Source organism: Equus quagga, chromosome 4, assembly GCF_021613505.1.
Source record: "Equus quagga isolate Etosha38 chromosome 4, UCLA_HA_Equagga_1.0, whole genome shotgun sequence".
Taxonomy (NCBI): domain Eukaryota; kingdom Metazoa; phylum Chordata; class Mammalia; order Perissodactyla; family Equidae; genus Equus; species Equus quagga.
This window is the reverse complement of record NC_060270.1, coordinates 128,776,969-128,794,037: the sequence shown is the minus strand read 5'-3', so window position 1 is coordinate 128,794,037 and position 17,069 is coordinate 128,776,969. Positions and strand designations below refer to the sequence as shown.

Genomic DNA, 17,069 nt, shown 5'->3' with positions numbered 1-17,069 from the left:
TCAATTATACTACTATCTTAATGAAGAAAGTAATCATGAATTTTAAAAAAGACTTAAATGTTTTTTGAATATGTTTTTCAAGCAAAAACAAAGTATTTCTTTTCCCCCCAGATGCAGGATCAGGATCTGGAGATGGAGGTAGGAGTTTCCTTTTTATATATTTGAAAACTTACATGTGGATATTATTTGTGGATATTTATTCATATCTTTGCCATTATAGATATCTGAGACAAATTTACATTTTGCATTTTAAGGAAAAGGAAAACAAAAAAGTATCATTCTCCTTATTAGGTAAATGTATATACTATGCAAATTATTTGATATATTTATAAAATCGTACTTAGGAACTCTATCTTCATCTAATCTTCCTTATTCTTTAGTTTGTTTGTGTCTGAGTTATCTTTGAGATATATATGCATGTGAAAACTTCCTAATGGAAGCTTCCAAGAATATTAGCAAAGCAGAAAACTCATGAGGAAATCATTTAAATATTGAGTTTTTAAAACATGTAATACTGCCCTCAATTACTAGGTATTAATATTAACATATACATAACTATCATTTAAACGAAATCTTAATTATTGAAATAAGCATTTGAAACTGAAGGAGCTTTAGTTCATAAAAGAAAAGTTAAAAAGATAAACAAAATTTAAGCCAATGAAAATAAGATAGTATCTTTTTAACTAAATTAATCTATAGTTGTTTTTACTAAAATAACATTTATATTTTCATTATTTAGTTGTGTGTTTAAGGAACTGTATAAGATTAGAGAGAGGCAGAAATTTGCAAAATCTGATCTAATATATTTACCGCCAAATAAGATTTTATTTATGGATTGAACCTTCACTATAAATTTCCCAAAGTGATTTTCCAAATGAAAACTAAGCAAAATCTCACCATTATACATAACAAGAAAAAAAAACTAGATATAATTTCAACAAGAATAATAAAAAGAGAAAGAATAAAAACACAATCATTCTCTCAAGGCCTTGCTTAAGTTGGATAAAACTATTAAATGTATGATTCCAAGTAAATTTTAGTTTAGTTTTTAAATGCAGAACTTGATTAAAAAAAAATAAGGAGATGAAGGCCTTGGATTCAGGAAAGTCAGATGTCTACTGCACACCGTATCTAGTTAGGGCCACACTTGAAAGATTTATCAAATCACTTCATGTAATGAAAGGCTTAACTAGCTCAAATAAGCAAAATACCCAGAGAACGCAACAGAGCAGCATATTGGGGCACGGGTTTTTTCCATAAAGACTAAAGCTGAACAGGAGACAACATTCAGTAGCATGTGAGCAGGAAATGGAGTTCAATGTCACATGACATTGGACAGCTATTTGATGTTAGGATAGTCTTTCACTGCCTTCTAAAAAATCAAGTTTGTGCTTTTGTTTTCTCTAGCTGATTAATATAGTGTTCCTAAAAAAGCTTCCCTAGAGGTTTTGAAAAGAAGAACTTCTAGAACAAATTAAATCTTAAAGAGGAAAAAAAAAAGGAGAAAAGATAGTTCCTTGAGTGAATGTTTCACCATTGGAATATTAAGAAATTAATCAACTTAAAAAAGGTTGCTTTGGGAAGGAAGAAGTTTCTATGCAAAATTCTGTCTATTTTCCAGCTATTCAGTTTTACATGTAGACTGCCTAATTTGGCAGATATTGTGTTGACCTTCAGCTGTTCCACTGTTCACGAAGCAAGTCTTGTTAACTTTTTAGCATCTTTAAAAACAAAACTTAACAAACCAGACTACAAAGCACAACGTATCTTCATTGCTCTTTCTGTTGAAACATCAGTATGATACACTTTTTCTGAGTCTCCTCCTAATATCATGCATCATTTCTTCTTTTTTTTAAATAATAAGGGGTGGTTTATGTGTCAGACACTAGTTTCCAGCTTTTGTTCACTGTAATTAGCACATGATCGTGGAAGTGACATCAGCTTCACTCCTCCTTGTTACATTTTACATTGAAATCCTTGGTTCATTATGTTGTCCTGTAATCTGAATAAGGTAATGTTTTTAGGAAAGAATTTTAATGTCATGAACATGATGTTTCTAACTTAAATTTCGTACACTAGTTGGAAGCTACTTTGCTACTGTTCCTTTCAATTATAGGTGCTTTTTAGTAAGAGAGGAAAAAACACAGAACTTCTTAAGAGATAATTGCTTTAGAAAGAAAAAAGACCGTGTAACCCATTTAATTCTGAGTTGTATTCTTTTTAAAGAGTTATTGTTCTGAAAGTTGTGGTAAATAAATATTTACTCCTAGTTAGTTGTGTAAAATTTTTTTTTTAATCAGAGACTGAATAGTGTTTGGTTTGGTTTGGTTTGGTTTTTACTGAATTACTTTTTTCTTTAGTCTATATGTTACTTTGCTCTGAAATACTGATGGTTTTAATTTTCTTTAATCTTTTTACTCTATTACAAAATGCCAAAAAAGCTTAGTAACTAGAACCTAAAAGCCTACTTTGGAGTGGCCTGCACAATTCCAGTTCACATATCCATTGGCTTGTACGTAGAGTATGCTTCACTTGCTACCTCTGCTATGCACGGGATGGACCTGCCTCTGTGTTCCGACCAAGGCCCTATGCCAAGGCGGCAGAGGAGCAGAATCACTTTCCTTTGAATTAAGTGATTGACGTACCTGTGACTGTTCTCGCTGGTCTGTAGGTTATATTCTCAATAATGTATACTTAATTAATAATTGGGGCTTCTTTGCAAGCACTTTGGATGGTTAATGGTTATTTTTACAATTTCTTTTAACAAAAGTTAATATAGTTCCCAACTAGAATGCGTTGATCGGAATAGTGAAGTGAACAAATTTATTGACAAAACACTTATATGTGTGACTGTCGTAAATGATATCATTAAACCTCCAAACCCAAAATCACGTTAAAAATACATCAATTTTTACTTTCCTTAGATTGGCCTATATTTTTTAAAAGAATGAGTGTTACATTAGCAATGAAGATTAGACTTGATTATTTTTAAAATAATTTAAGTTTAACCCATTTGCACAAGGGCATATCTGTCATTTACTGCATTTGAGGGAACATTTTTACTACAATATAAAAGGGATAAAAGGTTTCATAAAATTTATGTTAACTTGTTAGTATACGTTTTACAGAGTATTAAAATCTTTATTGATCTATTTAGTCAGATGAAATAATTCAAAAGGCTAACTTTATTTAGGTAAAACATGTTCGTTGTGTCGCCAACATGATCTACACATTTGCATTCATCCCTAAAGGTAATTTGCAGGGGTAGTAAGAAACAAATACTGCCTACAAATCTGAAAGGTTGGCTTTTCCCATTTCAGTGACTGTATCTTCTTAGTGTTTAGGAAAAATTAATGGGGCCGCCCGGAGGCGTAGTGGTTAAGTTTTCGCACTTTATTTCGGTGGCCCGGGGTTCACAGATTTGGATCCCGTCATGCACACCTACACCCCTCCGGTCAAGCCAAGCTGTGGCAGCATCCCATATGGAAAATAGAGGAAGACTGGCACAGATGTTAGCACAGGGACAATCTACCTCAAGCAAAAAAAAGAGAGGAAGGTTGGCAACAGATGTTGGCTCAGGGCCAATAGTCTTCATCTCTCCCCGAAAAAAAGAGAGAAAACTCAATATAAAGAATCCTTTTTCACTATTAGTTTTGAACATAAGACCTGCTGTTTATGGAATTCTGGTTTTAAAAAAATGTTTGGGGCCGCCGGTGGAGCCAGCGGTTAAGTGCGCACATCCCGCTTCAGCTGCTCGCGGTTCACCAGTTCGGATCCCAGGTGTGGACATGGCACCGCTTGGCAAGCCATGCTGTGGCAGGCATCCCACGTGTAAAGTAGAGGAAGATGGGCATGGATGTGAGCTCAGGGCCAGTCTTCCTCAGCAAAAAGATGAGGATTGGTGGCAGACGTTAGCTCAGGGCTAATCCTCCTCCTCAAAAAAAACCCAATATATATATATATATAAAAAGATAAAAAAATGTTTAGTTGGAAAGGCATCTACATCAAATAACCTTTTGGATAGGCTATCACTCGAAAAAAAGGTCAGGATGAACTATAATTAACTATATATTTGCCCTATGGGAAGTTAATACGTGTTAATGTGTGGACCAAATTCCAAAGAATCTCAGAGAGGAGTTGAAAGAAGGGGGTTGGTGTTTCAAGTACTTATATACAGAGACTTAATGTTGTAAATAAGAGAACGGGTGTGTGTAGGAGGGATAATAACATCTTATCCACCCACAGACTTCCTTAAGCAACAAATACTGCAGTAGGGAAAAAGTATTAAAGGCCACTCCTCTCAAAATCCTGGGGTGTGTGGGTGGTTAAAGGACGCTTTTTAACCCCTGCTTTTCTCTCTCAGTCTTTCAGTTTTATTATAAACACTAAGCTATGAATATTTTCCATTAACCTCTTTTAAAAATATTTCTGGATTGATTAGATTTTTGTTAGACTCCTAAAAGTAGAAAAAGCCCAGCAAAATGAAAACAATATTTTAACCATTAAAATAATTGTAAATGTATTATCCTGCTATAGGTCTGGAAGAGTCCACAATTAAATTTTAATAACATCTCATGGGGAGTTGTATGATAATGTCTATAGAAATAAAATGTCTCTAAGGTACACAGCATAGAAACAATGGGTATATATTTATTTCATTCGATAAAATGAAGCTCTGGGTCCATTTATACATATTATGTAATTATATAGTTTTAAGAGAATACTTTAATAGATTAATGTCAGATATATATAGCAAAAATTCAAATTAAATTTACATCCATTATTTACATAATGAAAGCCTGATTTTTATTTTAATTATCCAAGTAATTGTTATTATGGTAACTTCAGTGTACAAATCCAGTTATTAAATGTTTTTATTTAAATAAAATAAAATTTATTCTCAAATTTGTCCTGCAAAATTGTCCTGAGCCAATTATCTTTGTATAAGATTTCTTGGATGCCCATAATGAAGACGTTGACTTCGTACACATTTTGGCGAGAACAAGAAATGTTTACACTGCAACAAACTGTAGACACTGGTCTGCTATTTCTGATTATGTATATTGGTAAAAACTGGAAAACAGCTTTTTAAAAAAATCCTTATGTTTCTAATGTGGATCTGATGATATTCAGGAAATTGGTTGAATTGAACAAGCCTAATATAACCTGGGTACTAAGGTAAGCTTTCTAGAGCTGTAAAGCTGAATATGACACAGTTCTTTACACTCAGGGAGATTACATGTAAATTCTCTTCTCAGCAGACAATGGGAAAAATTGTGATTCTAATTATCAAAAGAAAAATAATCCCCTGCAGAAATAAAATGTTAAATATGCTGTAAATAACAACGTATGGAATATCTACTCCATAAAATATTCTTATATAAGGCTAAATAACTGTTTCTTCCGTGTTGCTGTACACCCTTTCCTCACCTCTATTTGTACCTTCTCCCCCTTACCGTCGTGGTCAAGTTTTGGCAAGCACAGCGTGCCTCACCATGTACTTTCTTCCTTGGGTTCACATTGCAGCCGAAATCCAGCAGGCATCAGTTGTAAATAGGTTCAGCTGCAATACTGATTCGGTAAAGAAATGCTACCACATGCGCAAGGTCTGAGATTCTTCCAGGGCCCCGCATACAGGGAGAAAGCAGAAACTAGCCTCACTTTTGCCGTCCCACATTTGAGAGCTGCCTAGAGATGAGCTTATAGCCATCTGAACCGCAATTGAAATCTTATCTCAGCCTTTCATGGGTTGGAATCCATTTTACTTTCTCTTTACCTCAAAAGAGAAACAATATTGCGATGGAGTAATGAAATCGAGGTAGAATGAATGAGGAACACCGTGGATAATGAAATTGGAAAAACACAAAAAGCAAACAGAAGGTGGGAAACAAAGTGAGAATGATGGAAAACGAAAAGGGAGAAGAAAGGAACCTTGTTATCAACATGGCTGTGCTTTGTTCTCACGCGTGACTGCCATCTTAAAAATAAAAATAACTTTTTTTTCTCCAGTAGAACAGTAATAGTTGTTTGAATTTCTAGGTGAGATTGCTTGAGAATATGAAATGGATGTTATAAACTTTCTTCTGAATCAGTCATATGAGTTTTTGAAAACCATATTTAGGAAAAGAAATGTAATTATTGAATGCAATGTGATAGAAATGGCTTTGGATTACGAATCAGGAGATTTCATTCTAGATTTTTAATTGACTTGAATGATGCCTGTTTGATTTTTACTCTCAGTCTCCTTGGAGATTCATTTATTTTATCAGTAAAAGAGAATGCTATCTACTTATAGGAGAGATGATTATAATAAACTAATGCAAAGTGCTTCGAACTCCAAAAAAGTAAAGATGAAATTAAAAGAATTTATATTACCTTTGCTCTTTATCCCCATTTACTCTAAGAACATAATTTCTCTGAAGGGTTTAATTAGAAGTTTGAATCTTTTAATTAGTGATTTTTAAGTCCATGATTTAAAATATTGATGCTGAGATCATAATAAGAACTCTATGAACCCAGGCACAGTGTTCAGTCTTTAGAGGAGACAGCCAGCTCTGCAACTTGAAGAGAAGTGAAATCACAGTGTTGATAGCAGAATAACTGCGGTTATGCAAGATAAAGAAGAAATAAGAAATAATGTTAAAAATTTCAAAACCAGAAATAAGTATTCTTAAAACTACAATGGCAGGCATATTGCCTCCATAGAAATCCAAAAAGAAGAAATGGGAGGGGTTCATGATATGAGGGATTTGGCATATTTACAAGGAGAAATTTTCATCAGGGATCTAAGCATTGCAAAGTTTTTCTAGGGAAATTTGAACTTTTTAGAAAGAGATTCTTTTAAAATAGATGGGAAGATTTTATTATAGTTCTGCTGGATGTCAGAGCATGAATAGATAAATCTGTAAAGATGCCTATACTCAGGTATAATATGTGTAAAACACTCTATGGGTTATAGAAAGCACCATCATAACATTAATTTATTTAATCACAATAACAGCCTTTGGATGTGTGGATGACGATCAGAAAGGATGAGCATCTTACCCACAATCCCAACAACAGTTCATATGGTAACTAAGCCAGTCCTTGAACTTCAGGGAGGGAGGAAACTATAGTCTACAAGATTACCCTACCTCTTGTAGTAGCTGTTTGCAACAACTACACCAGACCACATATTCTGTGGTTTCTATAAACCATAAGTCCTATCAACAATCATTTGAGATTTCGTTATCCATCTCCTTACCCCTTCCCCACTCTCATTTTTAGTTCTGAATCATCCGTTCTATTCAATGTAGTACTCAAACCCCTATGGGTTTTGTCATTGTCTGTTATGTAAGTTAATCATGTTCCTCAGTCCATAATGATGGCACATAATGATTGCCGTCTACTCTCTTCTGTTAATTTTCCCCTCATCCCCAATCCCTAATCCCATTCCTTTTCTTTTGTAAGTATTCAATCTAAGGTATTTAATATGCTTTAAATTCTTGGGAAAAAAATATGGTTATGTGAGTAGCAGCAGGAAGTAATGGTCAAAAAGATGGGCTCTGGAACAAGACTCTGTGGGTTTGATCCTGGCTCCACCATTTAAGAGCTGTGTGACCACAGACAGATTACTTAGACTCTCTGTTTTTAGTTTTTTCAACTGTGATCCTAGCAGGGTTTCCTGGGAAGTATACTCTGAAATTGCGATTTGTGCATTCAAAGTTTACTGAGCAGTGCTCTCAGGATCAGCATCTGTGGAAGGGAAGAAAGTAGGACTGGGCAAAGGGAGAAGCTGAACTGGTGCAGTTAAAAAAAGCCACGGGAAGGTCCATATGGAGCTCTGGAGATGGGATGGCCCCTAAGAGCTGTGCTGAATCGAGGCAGTGAAGCTGGGCCTTTATACCCCACCACCGATCGTCATTGATGTGAGCGACCCCAGAGAGGGAGAGTTACCTCGGGCCAGGTGTCTCTCTTCAGCTGCAGACTAGACTTGGAGAGGGACTCAGCAGTGAAGTGTCTGTACACAACATTCCTGGCAGCTGAGAAGGGGAAAATACGGACATTGCACCATGGCATCCTCTAGGGTCTGTAAAATTTAAAACAAGGAACAAAACAGACAAAATTCCTGCCCTGGCAGAGCATATCTCAGTAAACAGATAAACAAGGAAATATAGGTTGTCAGATGGTAATGAGTACTATGTAGGAGGGGAAAAGTGGGCCAGGGGAACATGAGGGAGGTTGTTAATTTGTTTGGGGTGACCAGAAAGGCCTGGCCAAAGATAAGGAGGAAATGAAGGAGCAAACCTTGCAAATAAGGGAGGGAAGGAATTCCAGAACTTCAAATACAAAAGCTCTGAAGCAGGTGCATAACTGGGGTGTTCCAGGAAGATCAGGGATGGTAGTTGGACCAAGGTGAGTAGGAGGGTGCTTGGAGATGAAGAAGAGAGGTCGGGGGGACCTTGCAGACCTTCCTTTGGGGTTTGGCTCTTCCTGTGAGTGAGCTGGGCACCATTGAGGGTCTGGAGCCGAGGAGGATGTGGGGCCTGACTGACAGTTTTACAAGATCTGCATTGAGAATGTGTTGAAGTAAAGGAGGAAGGGAAGAAGACTTCTACAGTTAAAAGAGAAAAGATCAAGTTTCTTTTGTCTGGTTGTTGTTGATTTGCAGGAGTTTTTGGTGTGTTCTCTAGAGAATCCCTTGTCTGTCTTACATGTACCAGTCTGCTACCCATCTGAGGGACATTGGTCCTCAATGAATGGATATCATAGGTTTTACTGTGGTCGAATCCATTTATTTTCTTAAGATATTTTTGTATTTGGGGTTTCATTTAAGATCTCCTTCTCCTGTTTTGATATTTTTAAGCAAGCAGAAAATTTCACTTGTTACAGATAGTATTTAATACGTAGGAATCTCTCTGCATGCTGCAGTGCATGCCAAATTGCATTGAATTTGTTTCAAATTTGGATTTGAAAATATAGCTTTTTTTTACTGTACTAAATGTACAATACATATTGTAGCATATGATTTTCAATGTGTACTTAACAAAGAGCAATTTCATTTTCTCTGGTAAATTACACACTTGTTATAGCTTTGGGATTTAAATAAAAACCAAGAATAAATAGAAAACAATATGTTTAAATAATGTTAGCATCCTGGCTCAATGAGTCAAACCAAAAGAATTATTCCAATGACTGTCAGTTAGTAAACTGGTTCTGAAAAATCTTTTAGTTTTGTATTCCTTGCTGATCTCTCTCTGAGAAGAATAAAAGGGGAATTAACTGGATTTTAAATAAGGCTGAACTGATGCTTCCAAGAACTTGTTCTGCAGATGGATCATTTAAACTGGATCCATTCCTAATTAAATAATACTGCTTATAAACTTAATCTTTCCCCCTGTTTTCTCTCATTTTCCAGCTGCTTTTCTCATTCCTTAACTCTATAGTTTGGCTCACATTGTGGGTATTCTGTCATTACCTTCTTTTGGTGAAGATCACAAACAGAAAGACCATTATTAGCGTAATCAGTTAAAGCAGGAGCCCATTTCTAGGATGACTTTGACACAAAAGTGATGTACTCTGCCCATATTTGGTCCTGGGTAAATTGAAAAATTTTGCATGATCTTGTAAGCATTGAGTTAAGGCAAGTGTCATTCCAGTTACGCGGACCATTCTCTCTGGAGACTGTAGCACTGACAGAAAAACATGACCTTTAGCAAGTAGAATTTCTGACACCTTGGTTTAAATGGTAGTGGTGGAAACTTGGTGAAAAGACATGTTGAGCTGTATAGTGTCATCTTTCCTGAATTCTTCGAGCTTGGTGATGCATTTTGAGATCTAATCCTTAAGAGTTGGAGTTTACAATGTTGAGGATTTTATTCAGTTACTCAAAAGACAGCCATAATAGCAGCTTGAATGTGGTTATCTTTGAAAGTAGGTGTTATTTTTAAATATAATGAAAGAGAAACACAGCTGGCAGTGGAGAGAAAAAAGGGAATTGGTAGTAGAGTTATTATACTGCATCTTAAATAGTGAGATGATATTAAATGCTTGTAGCCTGCAAGCTCTTGCTCTTACTGCCTCCAAGGTCCATGCTGTCCAACCATGTTCAGGCATTGATTCAGGAAACTCCCTTGGCCTTTCACGAAGAGAGAGCTCCCTTATGCTGAGCTCTTCTTTGAGATAGAATGTGGCAGAGTTACAGAGCGAGTCCAATCCTATAAATCAGCACACTCTGAATTTTCTATCATGAATAGTTCTCAGGTCTATATCTCTAGACCCTCCACCAATCCCCCATTTCAGTCCCTAGTCATCTCTTGTCCATAACGTTGAAAAAAAGGCTCCTAACAGGTCTCTCTGCTTCCGGTGTTGTCATCCTAAAATTTTCCTTACTTGCACAGTCAGAGTGATTTATATAAAATACTTATGTGAGCATGTCATTCCCCTCCTTACAACCCAACAATGGCTGTCCATCATCCTTAGAATAAAAGTCAGTCTTCCCAGTAAGAGATACAAAGACCTCCAGAATTGGTCCAAAGCCTGCCTCTCCATTCTTGCTATTAATCTTCTTCACCTCAGACGTGATACTCCAGTATACTTTTTCATTGACAGTAGTTCTTTGGGATACAGTGCCATTAGATTTCTTGCCTCTTTGCTCTGCTAATGCTCTTCCTTCTTCCTGAAGCCCTTCCTGTGTGCTTGCCTAAATATTATTCATCTTCCAAGACTAAATCAGGGATCAGATTCTACAGGAAGATTTCCTTCAATCCCTTGCTTGGACTAAATATCTCTCATCAGTTCTACTTTGCATCGCCAATCTGATTCATTGAACTAATCTGTTTGCGTATGTGCCTGGAGCTATTTACTGGTAATGTCCCTATACGCAGACCACACGGCCCAGTGCTTAGTAGGACCTTGTTAAATGTTTGCTCAGCTGAACCAAGGTTCTAACATGAATAGCAAAAAAGTGTGCTTAAATTTCAAAATGTTTCCATTTTTCCATTCACCTTTGCATACTACAGTTTAAATTATATGAAATTCTGAACTAAAAGTTGAATGTACAGAGTTTCGTGTACTAAAATAACTGGAGGACTATTTTAACTTAATAGAAGCGGACTGAAGAATAACAAACCAAAAAAAGTAAGAGCACGATCCATCCCACCGAGAATAAGGCAGGAAGGTGATATTCACAAACCTAAACCAGCTTCAAAAAGAAGCACCCACTTACATACCCAGGACCTAAAGAGGATCAAGAGAATCCAAGAGGAGCCTACCAAAAATACAGGTGGCCAGCCCAAGCTGGAAGGCTTTTCTTTTGCATTTCCTTTATTTTGTGAAGTGCACAGCATCTGATAGTAGTATATCAACTTATTCACTTGTGATTTACCACACTCTCCTAAAAGTGGTGTGCCAAGAAAAAAAAAAAAGTTATTTTAGGGTTCTAGTAAGTTAGTTTGTAGGTAATTGAGGTAATTTTACTCTATGTGAATACTTTATTCCACATCCAAATTACTCATTAAAATACCAAATGACTTTGGCCAGAGAAGAGAATCATTTGGAAATTCATTTGATGCCTTCATTTGACATTGAAGCAGTGAAAAAAAGCCTGTCTTTTTTGAGTTTCCAGGGAATTACAATGATTAGCTCACATAAAATGTACTTTAACCATAAAAGAATATTACTTGGAAAATAAAACCCTGGATATTAGTTCCTTACATCTAGAAATTTTCTTAGTTTAATGAAATAAGAGAGAAGAACTCTGTGAGCTTCAGCTTTTAACTTATGAAATATGCAACCGTATATGGAGGAGGAAAATGGCGCCGCCGTGTGATGCCAGGGAGAAGCAAGAGGAAATGATTTTAGAGTAAGTCACCTCAGTGCCATCAGACTGAAAGGGAAGATGCAGCCAGCAGAATTTCATAGGACTGTGCCTAGCCTGCGATAGGTGCTTCATAAATATTTGTGAAATTGATGGATGAATGATCTGGTAGGGCGGTGATGTCACCTCCTACAATAGCAGTTAATTGGTGCATTTGTGCACACAGAGGCCACTCTACTACCTCCCAGTAGTGCTAACTATGGCCCTCAACTTGCTGAGTGTAGGCATCGAAATGCCATAAGAGATGTCATTCCTTCAGAAATCTGCAGTGATTCTATTTCTTCCACCAACTCTGAGTCACAGCTCTTCCCCACCTCCCCGTGCTCTCCTATTCCATCCATTTCCCCCCATAGATGAAACTGGAGCAGTGTAGTTATGCAGTGCTCAGATATAAAAGAAGATATTTATGGGCGATAAAAAAGAAAAGTTTGGCAAAACAAAACAGGAGAGCAATCTGGTGAGAGAAAAGGACTTTCAATGCAAAACGTCAGAAGGAAAAAGGAGAAAGCAGTGATGTTCAACATTTTGTAGAAAAAGAGTTTTAGTGCCCAACTAAGGAACAAAAAAAGTGGAATTTTAAATAGCTTCAGGCTTGGGTAGGCTGTATTGTTTTTCATATGTTCTAACTCTTAACATTTCTTTCCATATTAACGCATACAGTATTTCCTCATTTAACGCATGTCTCCCTTCGACTGTTTCTATACCCCCAACACATATATGTTTTGAGAAGACAATCTTTTTAAAAGAGTTCCAGACGTGGATTTTCTTCCTGACTCTACCCCACACACATTTTTCTCCCTCATCTAAAGCAGCATTTATTGTCGCCAGAGGATATTTCATTAGAAAAATAGTTTTTTTCTTGCCAGACAAGACAAAAGGTTGAAATCAGTGTTCCACACTGCTGGGTGGAAGATCAGACAGCCTCCCCCTACCCCAGCACTTTTGAAAATGTGTTCTGTGGAACTTGAATGCCTCAAGAAGCTGTTATACCAAAGGGTATCCAGTCAAGTGAGCTTGAGAAATGCAGCAGATTTTTGACCCCTTTTGAAGAGTCACGTATAGGGTGACCAACTTGTTCCAGTTTGCCCAAGACTTTTTTGGTTTTAGCACTGAAAATTCTACATCCCAGGAAACTCCTCAGTCGTGCAAAAACCGAGACAATTGGTCACCTTAATCACATATGACAGACTGAATAGTCTTGCAGTAAAGAAGCATGCTAAATTTTGTTTAAACGGTGTTTTTCAAGAACCCCTGACCATGAAACATTTTCCTTAAAGATATTAAAATCAAAGGAATCTGTAAGCCATGGTGCATACTTTGGGAAACTCTGCTCCAAACCATCCATTTGTCTCCTGGTCCCTGCAATCTTCTTAGTGGTCTTCTCCCTATTGCTCTGCGTTGTAGGGCACGTGGAGACCTGAGGAATGGTCTGCCAACTCTAGCTGCTGAGTCTCCTGCTGAACCTTAGACTATGAGTACTCAAGCCTCAAGCTTGAAACTTCAAAGAATTTTCCTATAGAAATAGATTTCGTCACTTTGAAATTATTCTTCTTTCTCAGTCTCTTTCACAAAAATTTACCTGTCGTAATGCAAATCTTGGGAATTTCTACAGGAAGGTAATATATTATAAGGAAAGTCTTTAAAAAATCTATATCACAAGTTCTTTTGTTATTTGCTCTTGTATAATTACGGATGAGCCTCGAATATATGTTGGGCAGTATGTGTAAATTTCAAAGAAAAAAATTAGTGAAGAGTTTTGAGGCTGCTATTGTATGACAACATAGGCATTCATGGAACTCTCCTCTGATCCCTTTCTCTGTAGGAACAATAACGCCTAAGGGGAGAGGAGAGAATAACACAAGGGGATAAAGATGAACAGAATGGAACACAAACATTTTTTAAGGTCTGGAAGAGGAGCAGGATTCAGATCCAGAGCTGCTTAGTTCCGCTCAAGCATTTTTTTTAACTGACAGTTAAAGGCCTGGTCTGGTTGAGTAGATCCTCTGCCTGCCACTGCATCGCCGACTAGGAACCGGTGCCTCTTCCTGCACCTGCAAATGATCATAGAAGGCAATGCCCGTTTTTTGAATTACAGAGGATTGGCTGGATTAGTTGATGAAAGGGACTCTGTTACGCTGAATCATGTATTTGTTCCAACAACGACTTAAATTTTTCTAAATTCAGAGATTTTTTTTCTAAGTAGTTTTCAGCTCGAAATATCTGAGAATTTAAAAGTACTATTTCTGACATTTCTAGCACACAGTATTTACTGATAATGCTGAGGGAGCATTCCCTCTGACAAAGTTTCTAATTTTCGTACCTCTGGGACAAGGCCAAGCAAAAGAACAATGCGGTAGCTGCATGCTCCTCCCCGAGGTTACTGGGAATGAGAAAAAATAGATGGCAGAATACTTTTAAATAGCCTGCTACTTCTAGGTTTGCTGCTTTCAAATGGGGCAATTATAGAAACACGAATAAAGATGGATAATTTCTTTTAATAAAGTAAAACAGGGTGATGGAATACAGAGTTACTGGGTTTTTTGGGAACAGTGAGATGTTCCCTGAACACCTGAATTGTAAGAAAGATAGGTGCGCCCGGATCCAGAGGCAGGGCCTTCAGACCAAACAGACGAGCAAAGGCTAATGCCCTAAGGAAGACCTCAGGGAAGACCAGAAACAGAAAGAAGGTAAGTGTAGCTGGAGCACAGTGAGTGAGCAGGAGAATGGTAGAAGAGTGGAGAAGTGGTAAGGAATTTGGATTTTATTTATAGTGTCATGGGAAGCCTTAGAAGGGGAGTAATATAATCTGGCTTATATTTTTAAAAGACTACTCTGGCTGCTGTGTGGAGAATGAATTATAGATGAAACAAGAGAGAAAGCAAAGAAACCAGCTAAAAGGATTATTGCAGGGGACAGGTAAAGATGACTCTGACCTGGTTAGGGTGGTAGCAGTAAAGATGGCAAGAAGGAGACAGATGTACTGGTGTCCCACATCCACTCAAATTCCTTTCCATTTCTTTCTGTATTGACATTGGTGTGAACAAAATGTTATATGCTAATGTAAAGAAGGATCTGGAAAGGTGAAATAAAAAAGATAACAATTCAGTCACCTCATTTTGCACTCCTCAAATTCTCCATACACATTCAACATGAATGAATGCATAGGTTTACTTTTAAGACATGAAAATGTTTCATAAAAGCATCATTTTAAAAAACCAAAGCCCGTGCATTGAGCCTATTGTATTCATCTCAGGCAATTTTCTCAGACTTCAAGAGGGAAGCAGATTGATGTACTTTTGGGATTTTCAACCAGTGGCTTTTCAACAAAGCCTGGATATAGGGAAGTTTTTGTTTTTCATTTACCATTTTAAATTTGTACCACTTAAGCCTCATCACTGGTATGGCAGTAAAAGGTAAAATATAAAAATAGACAGCTCTATAATTTGGCCTTTAAATGGTTTTATGTATTTATATTCTATGTAGGATATGTAACAGATTGTGATAACAGACAGAATCAGATATAATCAAATTGCAGCCTTACAAATATAGCAAATATCATGAAACAGCTCCCTTCTGCTGACTCACAGAGTGGGAGTTCTGTTTCTCTCATTATATTTTTTCTGTAACAGCTTATCACTAGCAACACCTTTGTAGAAGTTCTTCTGCTCTGTCAGTGTGAATGTCCCCACAATAACACTTTACCTATATTTACCATTGATTCTTACATTGGATTTTCTTCTCTGGAGACAACAAATTTGACTGGCTTGAAATATAAAACTTATGGCTTCCACTTTTAGTTTCCCAGTTCACATAGCAGCATAGGAGAAGTCACTCCTCAGTTCAAAAAACATAAGGCCCTTGGATTCAAGCTCCCCTTTGTTCAACCTCCATGGTGCTATTCTGTTTTATTACTCTAAACCCGGTAGCCTCTCACCTGTGCTGTTAGAGGGAAGAATTCTACCAGAGATATATAGCATCACTACAAGTAAGGTCTACTTGTTGCTACATCTGAATGCAAATGAGGACAACAGAGCATCCTGAGAATGACAGCCCTTTAGTTCACTCGCCTGTCCCTTCTAGGGTGGGAACTTAAAGGTGCCGTCAGATATTTGTAAACGTGCCTTTTGCGTGTTTCTTTCACAGAGATTATTTTAGAGTGAGTAGAGTTGTTTTCCTTTTTGTTTGGGGTTGTTGTTTGGTGTTTTAAAACTTGTTTAGCTTTTCCTCCTCTTTAACCCTAAGTTGCAACTCTGTTTTAATGCTCCAGCTTGCAGGAGCCATTCCTCACTGGATTCCTGAAGTGGGAGTAGCGTTCTACCAGTAGGGGGAGCTCATACCATGCCTATTTTGTGGGTTGTAGAAAGTCACTTTTGTAGGATTGTGTAGTTAGGGTGGAGCTATTTTAACTCTGAAGCCAGCAAAGATTATGGATTGGAATAAACGTTTTTTTCCTACAATTGAAAATTAAAATTTGCTAAAGTTGTAATTCTCAACTACAGTAAGAATTGAGCTGTATGCTGAAATGTTGAATTTTTCAGATAACTGAAATGTGGAGACTTTAAAACATGTCAAAAGATTTCTTTCCTGGGATGTATAACCAAATTTCTGTCCTCCATAAATAATAGACAAAGCGCCTGATTTTAAGGTTTTCGTTTGTTTGTTTATGACTGTAGGTCATTATAAACACGGCAGGCACAGACGTGAGTGGTGGTGGACATAGGGTTGAATGGATGCTGCTTGCACTCTTAAATTTGTTTTTCTCGTGAATATCTCTCACATAAATTTACTTTGGGTCCATTTCCCTTTCTTACTAAATTGGTGTCAAGTGTTGTCTTACGGGCACCAGAATTGTGATAAGTTAACTTTCAGGAATTGACCTGGAGCATCCTCTCTCACTCCTTTTTCTTCTTCAAGGTTATGTTCTTTGAGATGTCAGCATCCTTCAAAATACTCTGTAATTTTGGAGCCTCTAATATGGTGGACATCAAGCACCTCATCCCACAGCGTTTAGTGTATTCACAGGAAATGCTCATTTCTTATTCTTCATTGAACACCCATTTAATGACAGGCACTGAGCAAGAGACCAGAGATTAAGATAAAAGATAAGCAAGACTGGTCTCTACCCACCACAAACTCATGATCTGGATGATTCACTACTTAGTGTGTTGGGAAAAGGATGGCTCCAAAGTCTGTGTTTTCTTCATCAGAAGAA

The 17,069-nt window shown here is 37.1% G+C and overlaps 1 protein-coding gene across 1 annotated transcript in view; it reads left to right on the top strand.

Annotated features, from left to right (window-relative positions):
* Window positions 1-17,069, top strand: part of TMEFF2 (transmembrane protein with EGF like and two follistatin like domains 2) — a 225,501-nt gene that overhangs the window by 15,037 nt on the left and 193,395 nt on the right. The window contains exon 4 of the mRNA XM_046659426.1: window positions 112-138. Within this exon, the coding sequence (XP_046515382.1) occupies window positions 112-138 (27 nt within the window). The remainder of the gene's footprint in view (window positions 1-111; window positions 139-17,069) is intronic.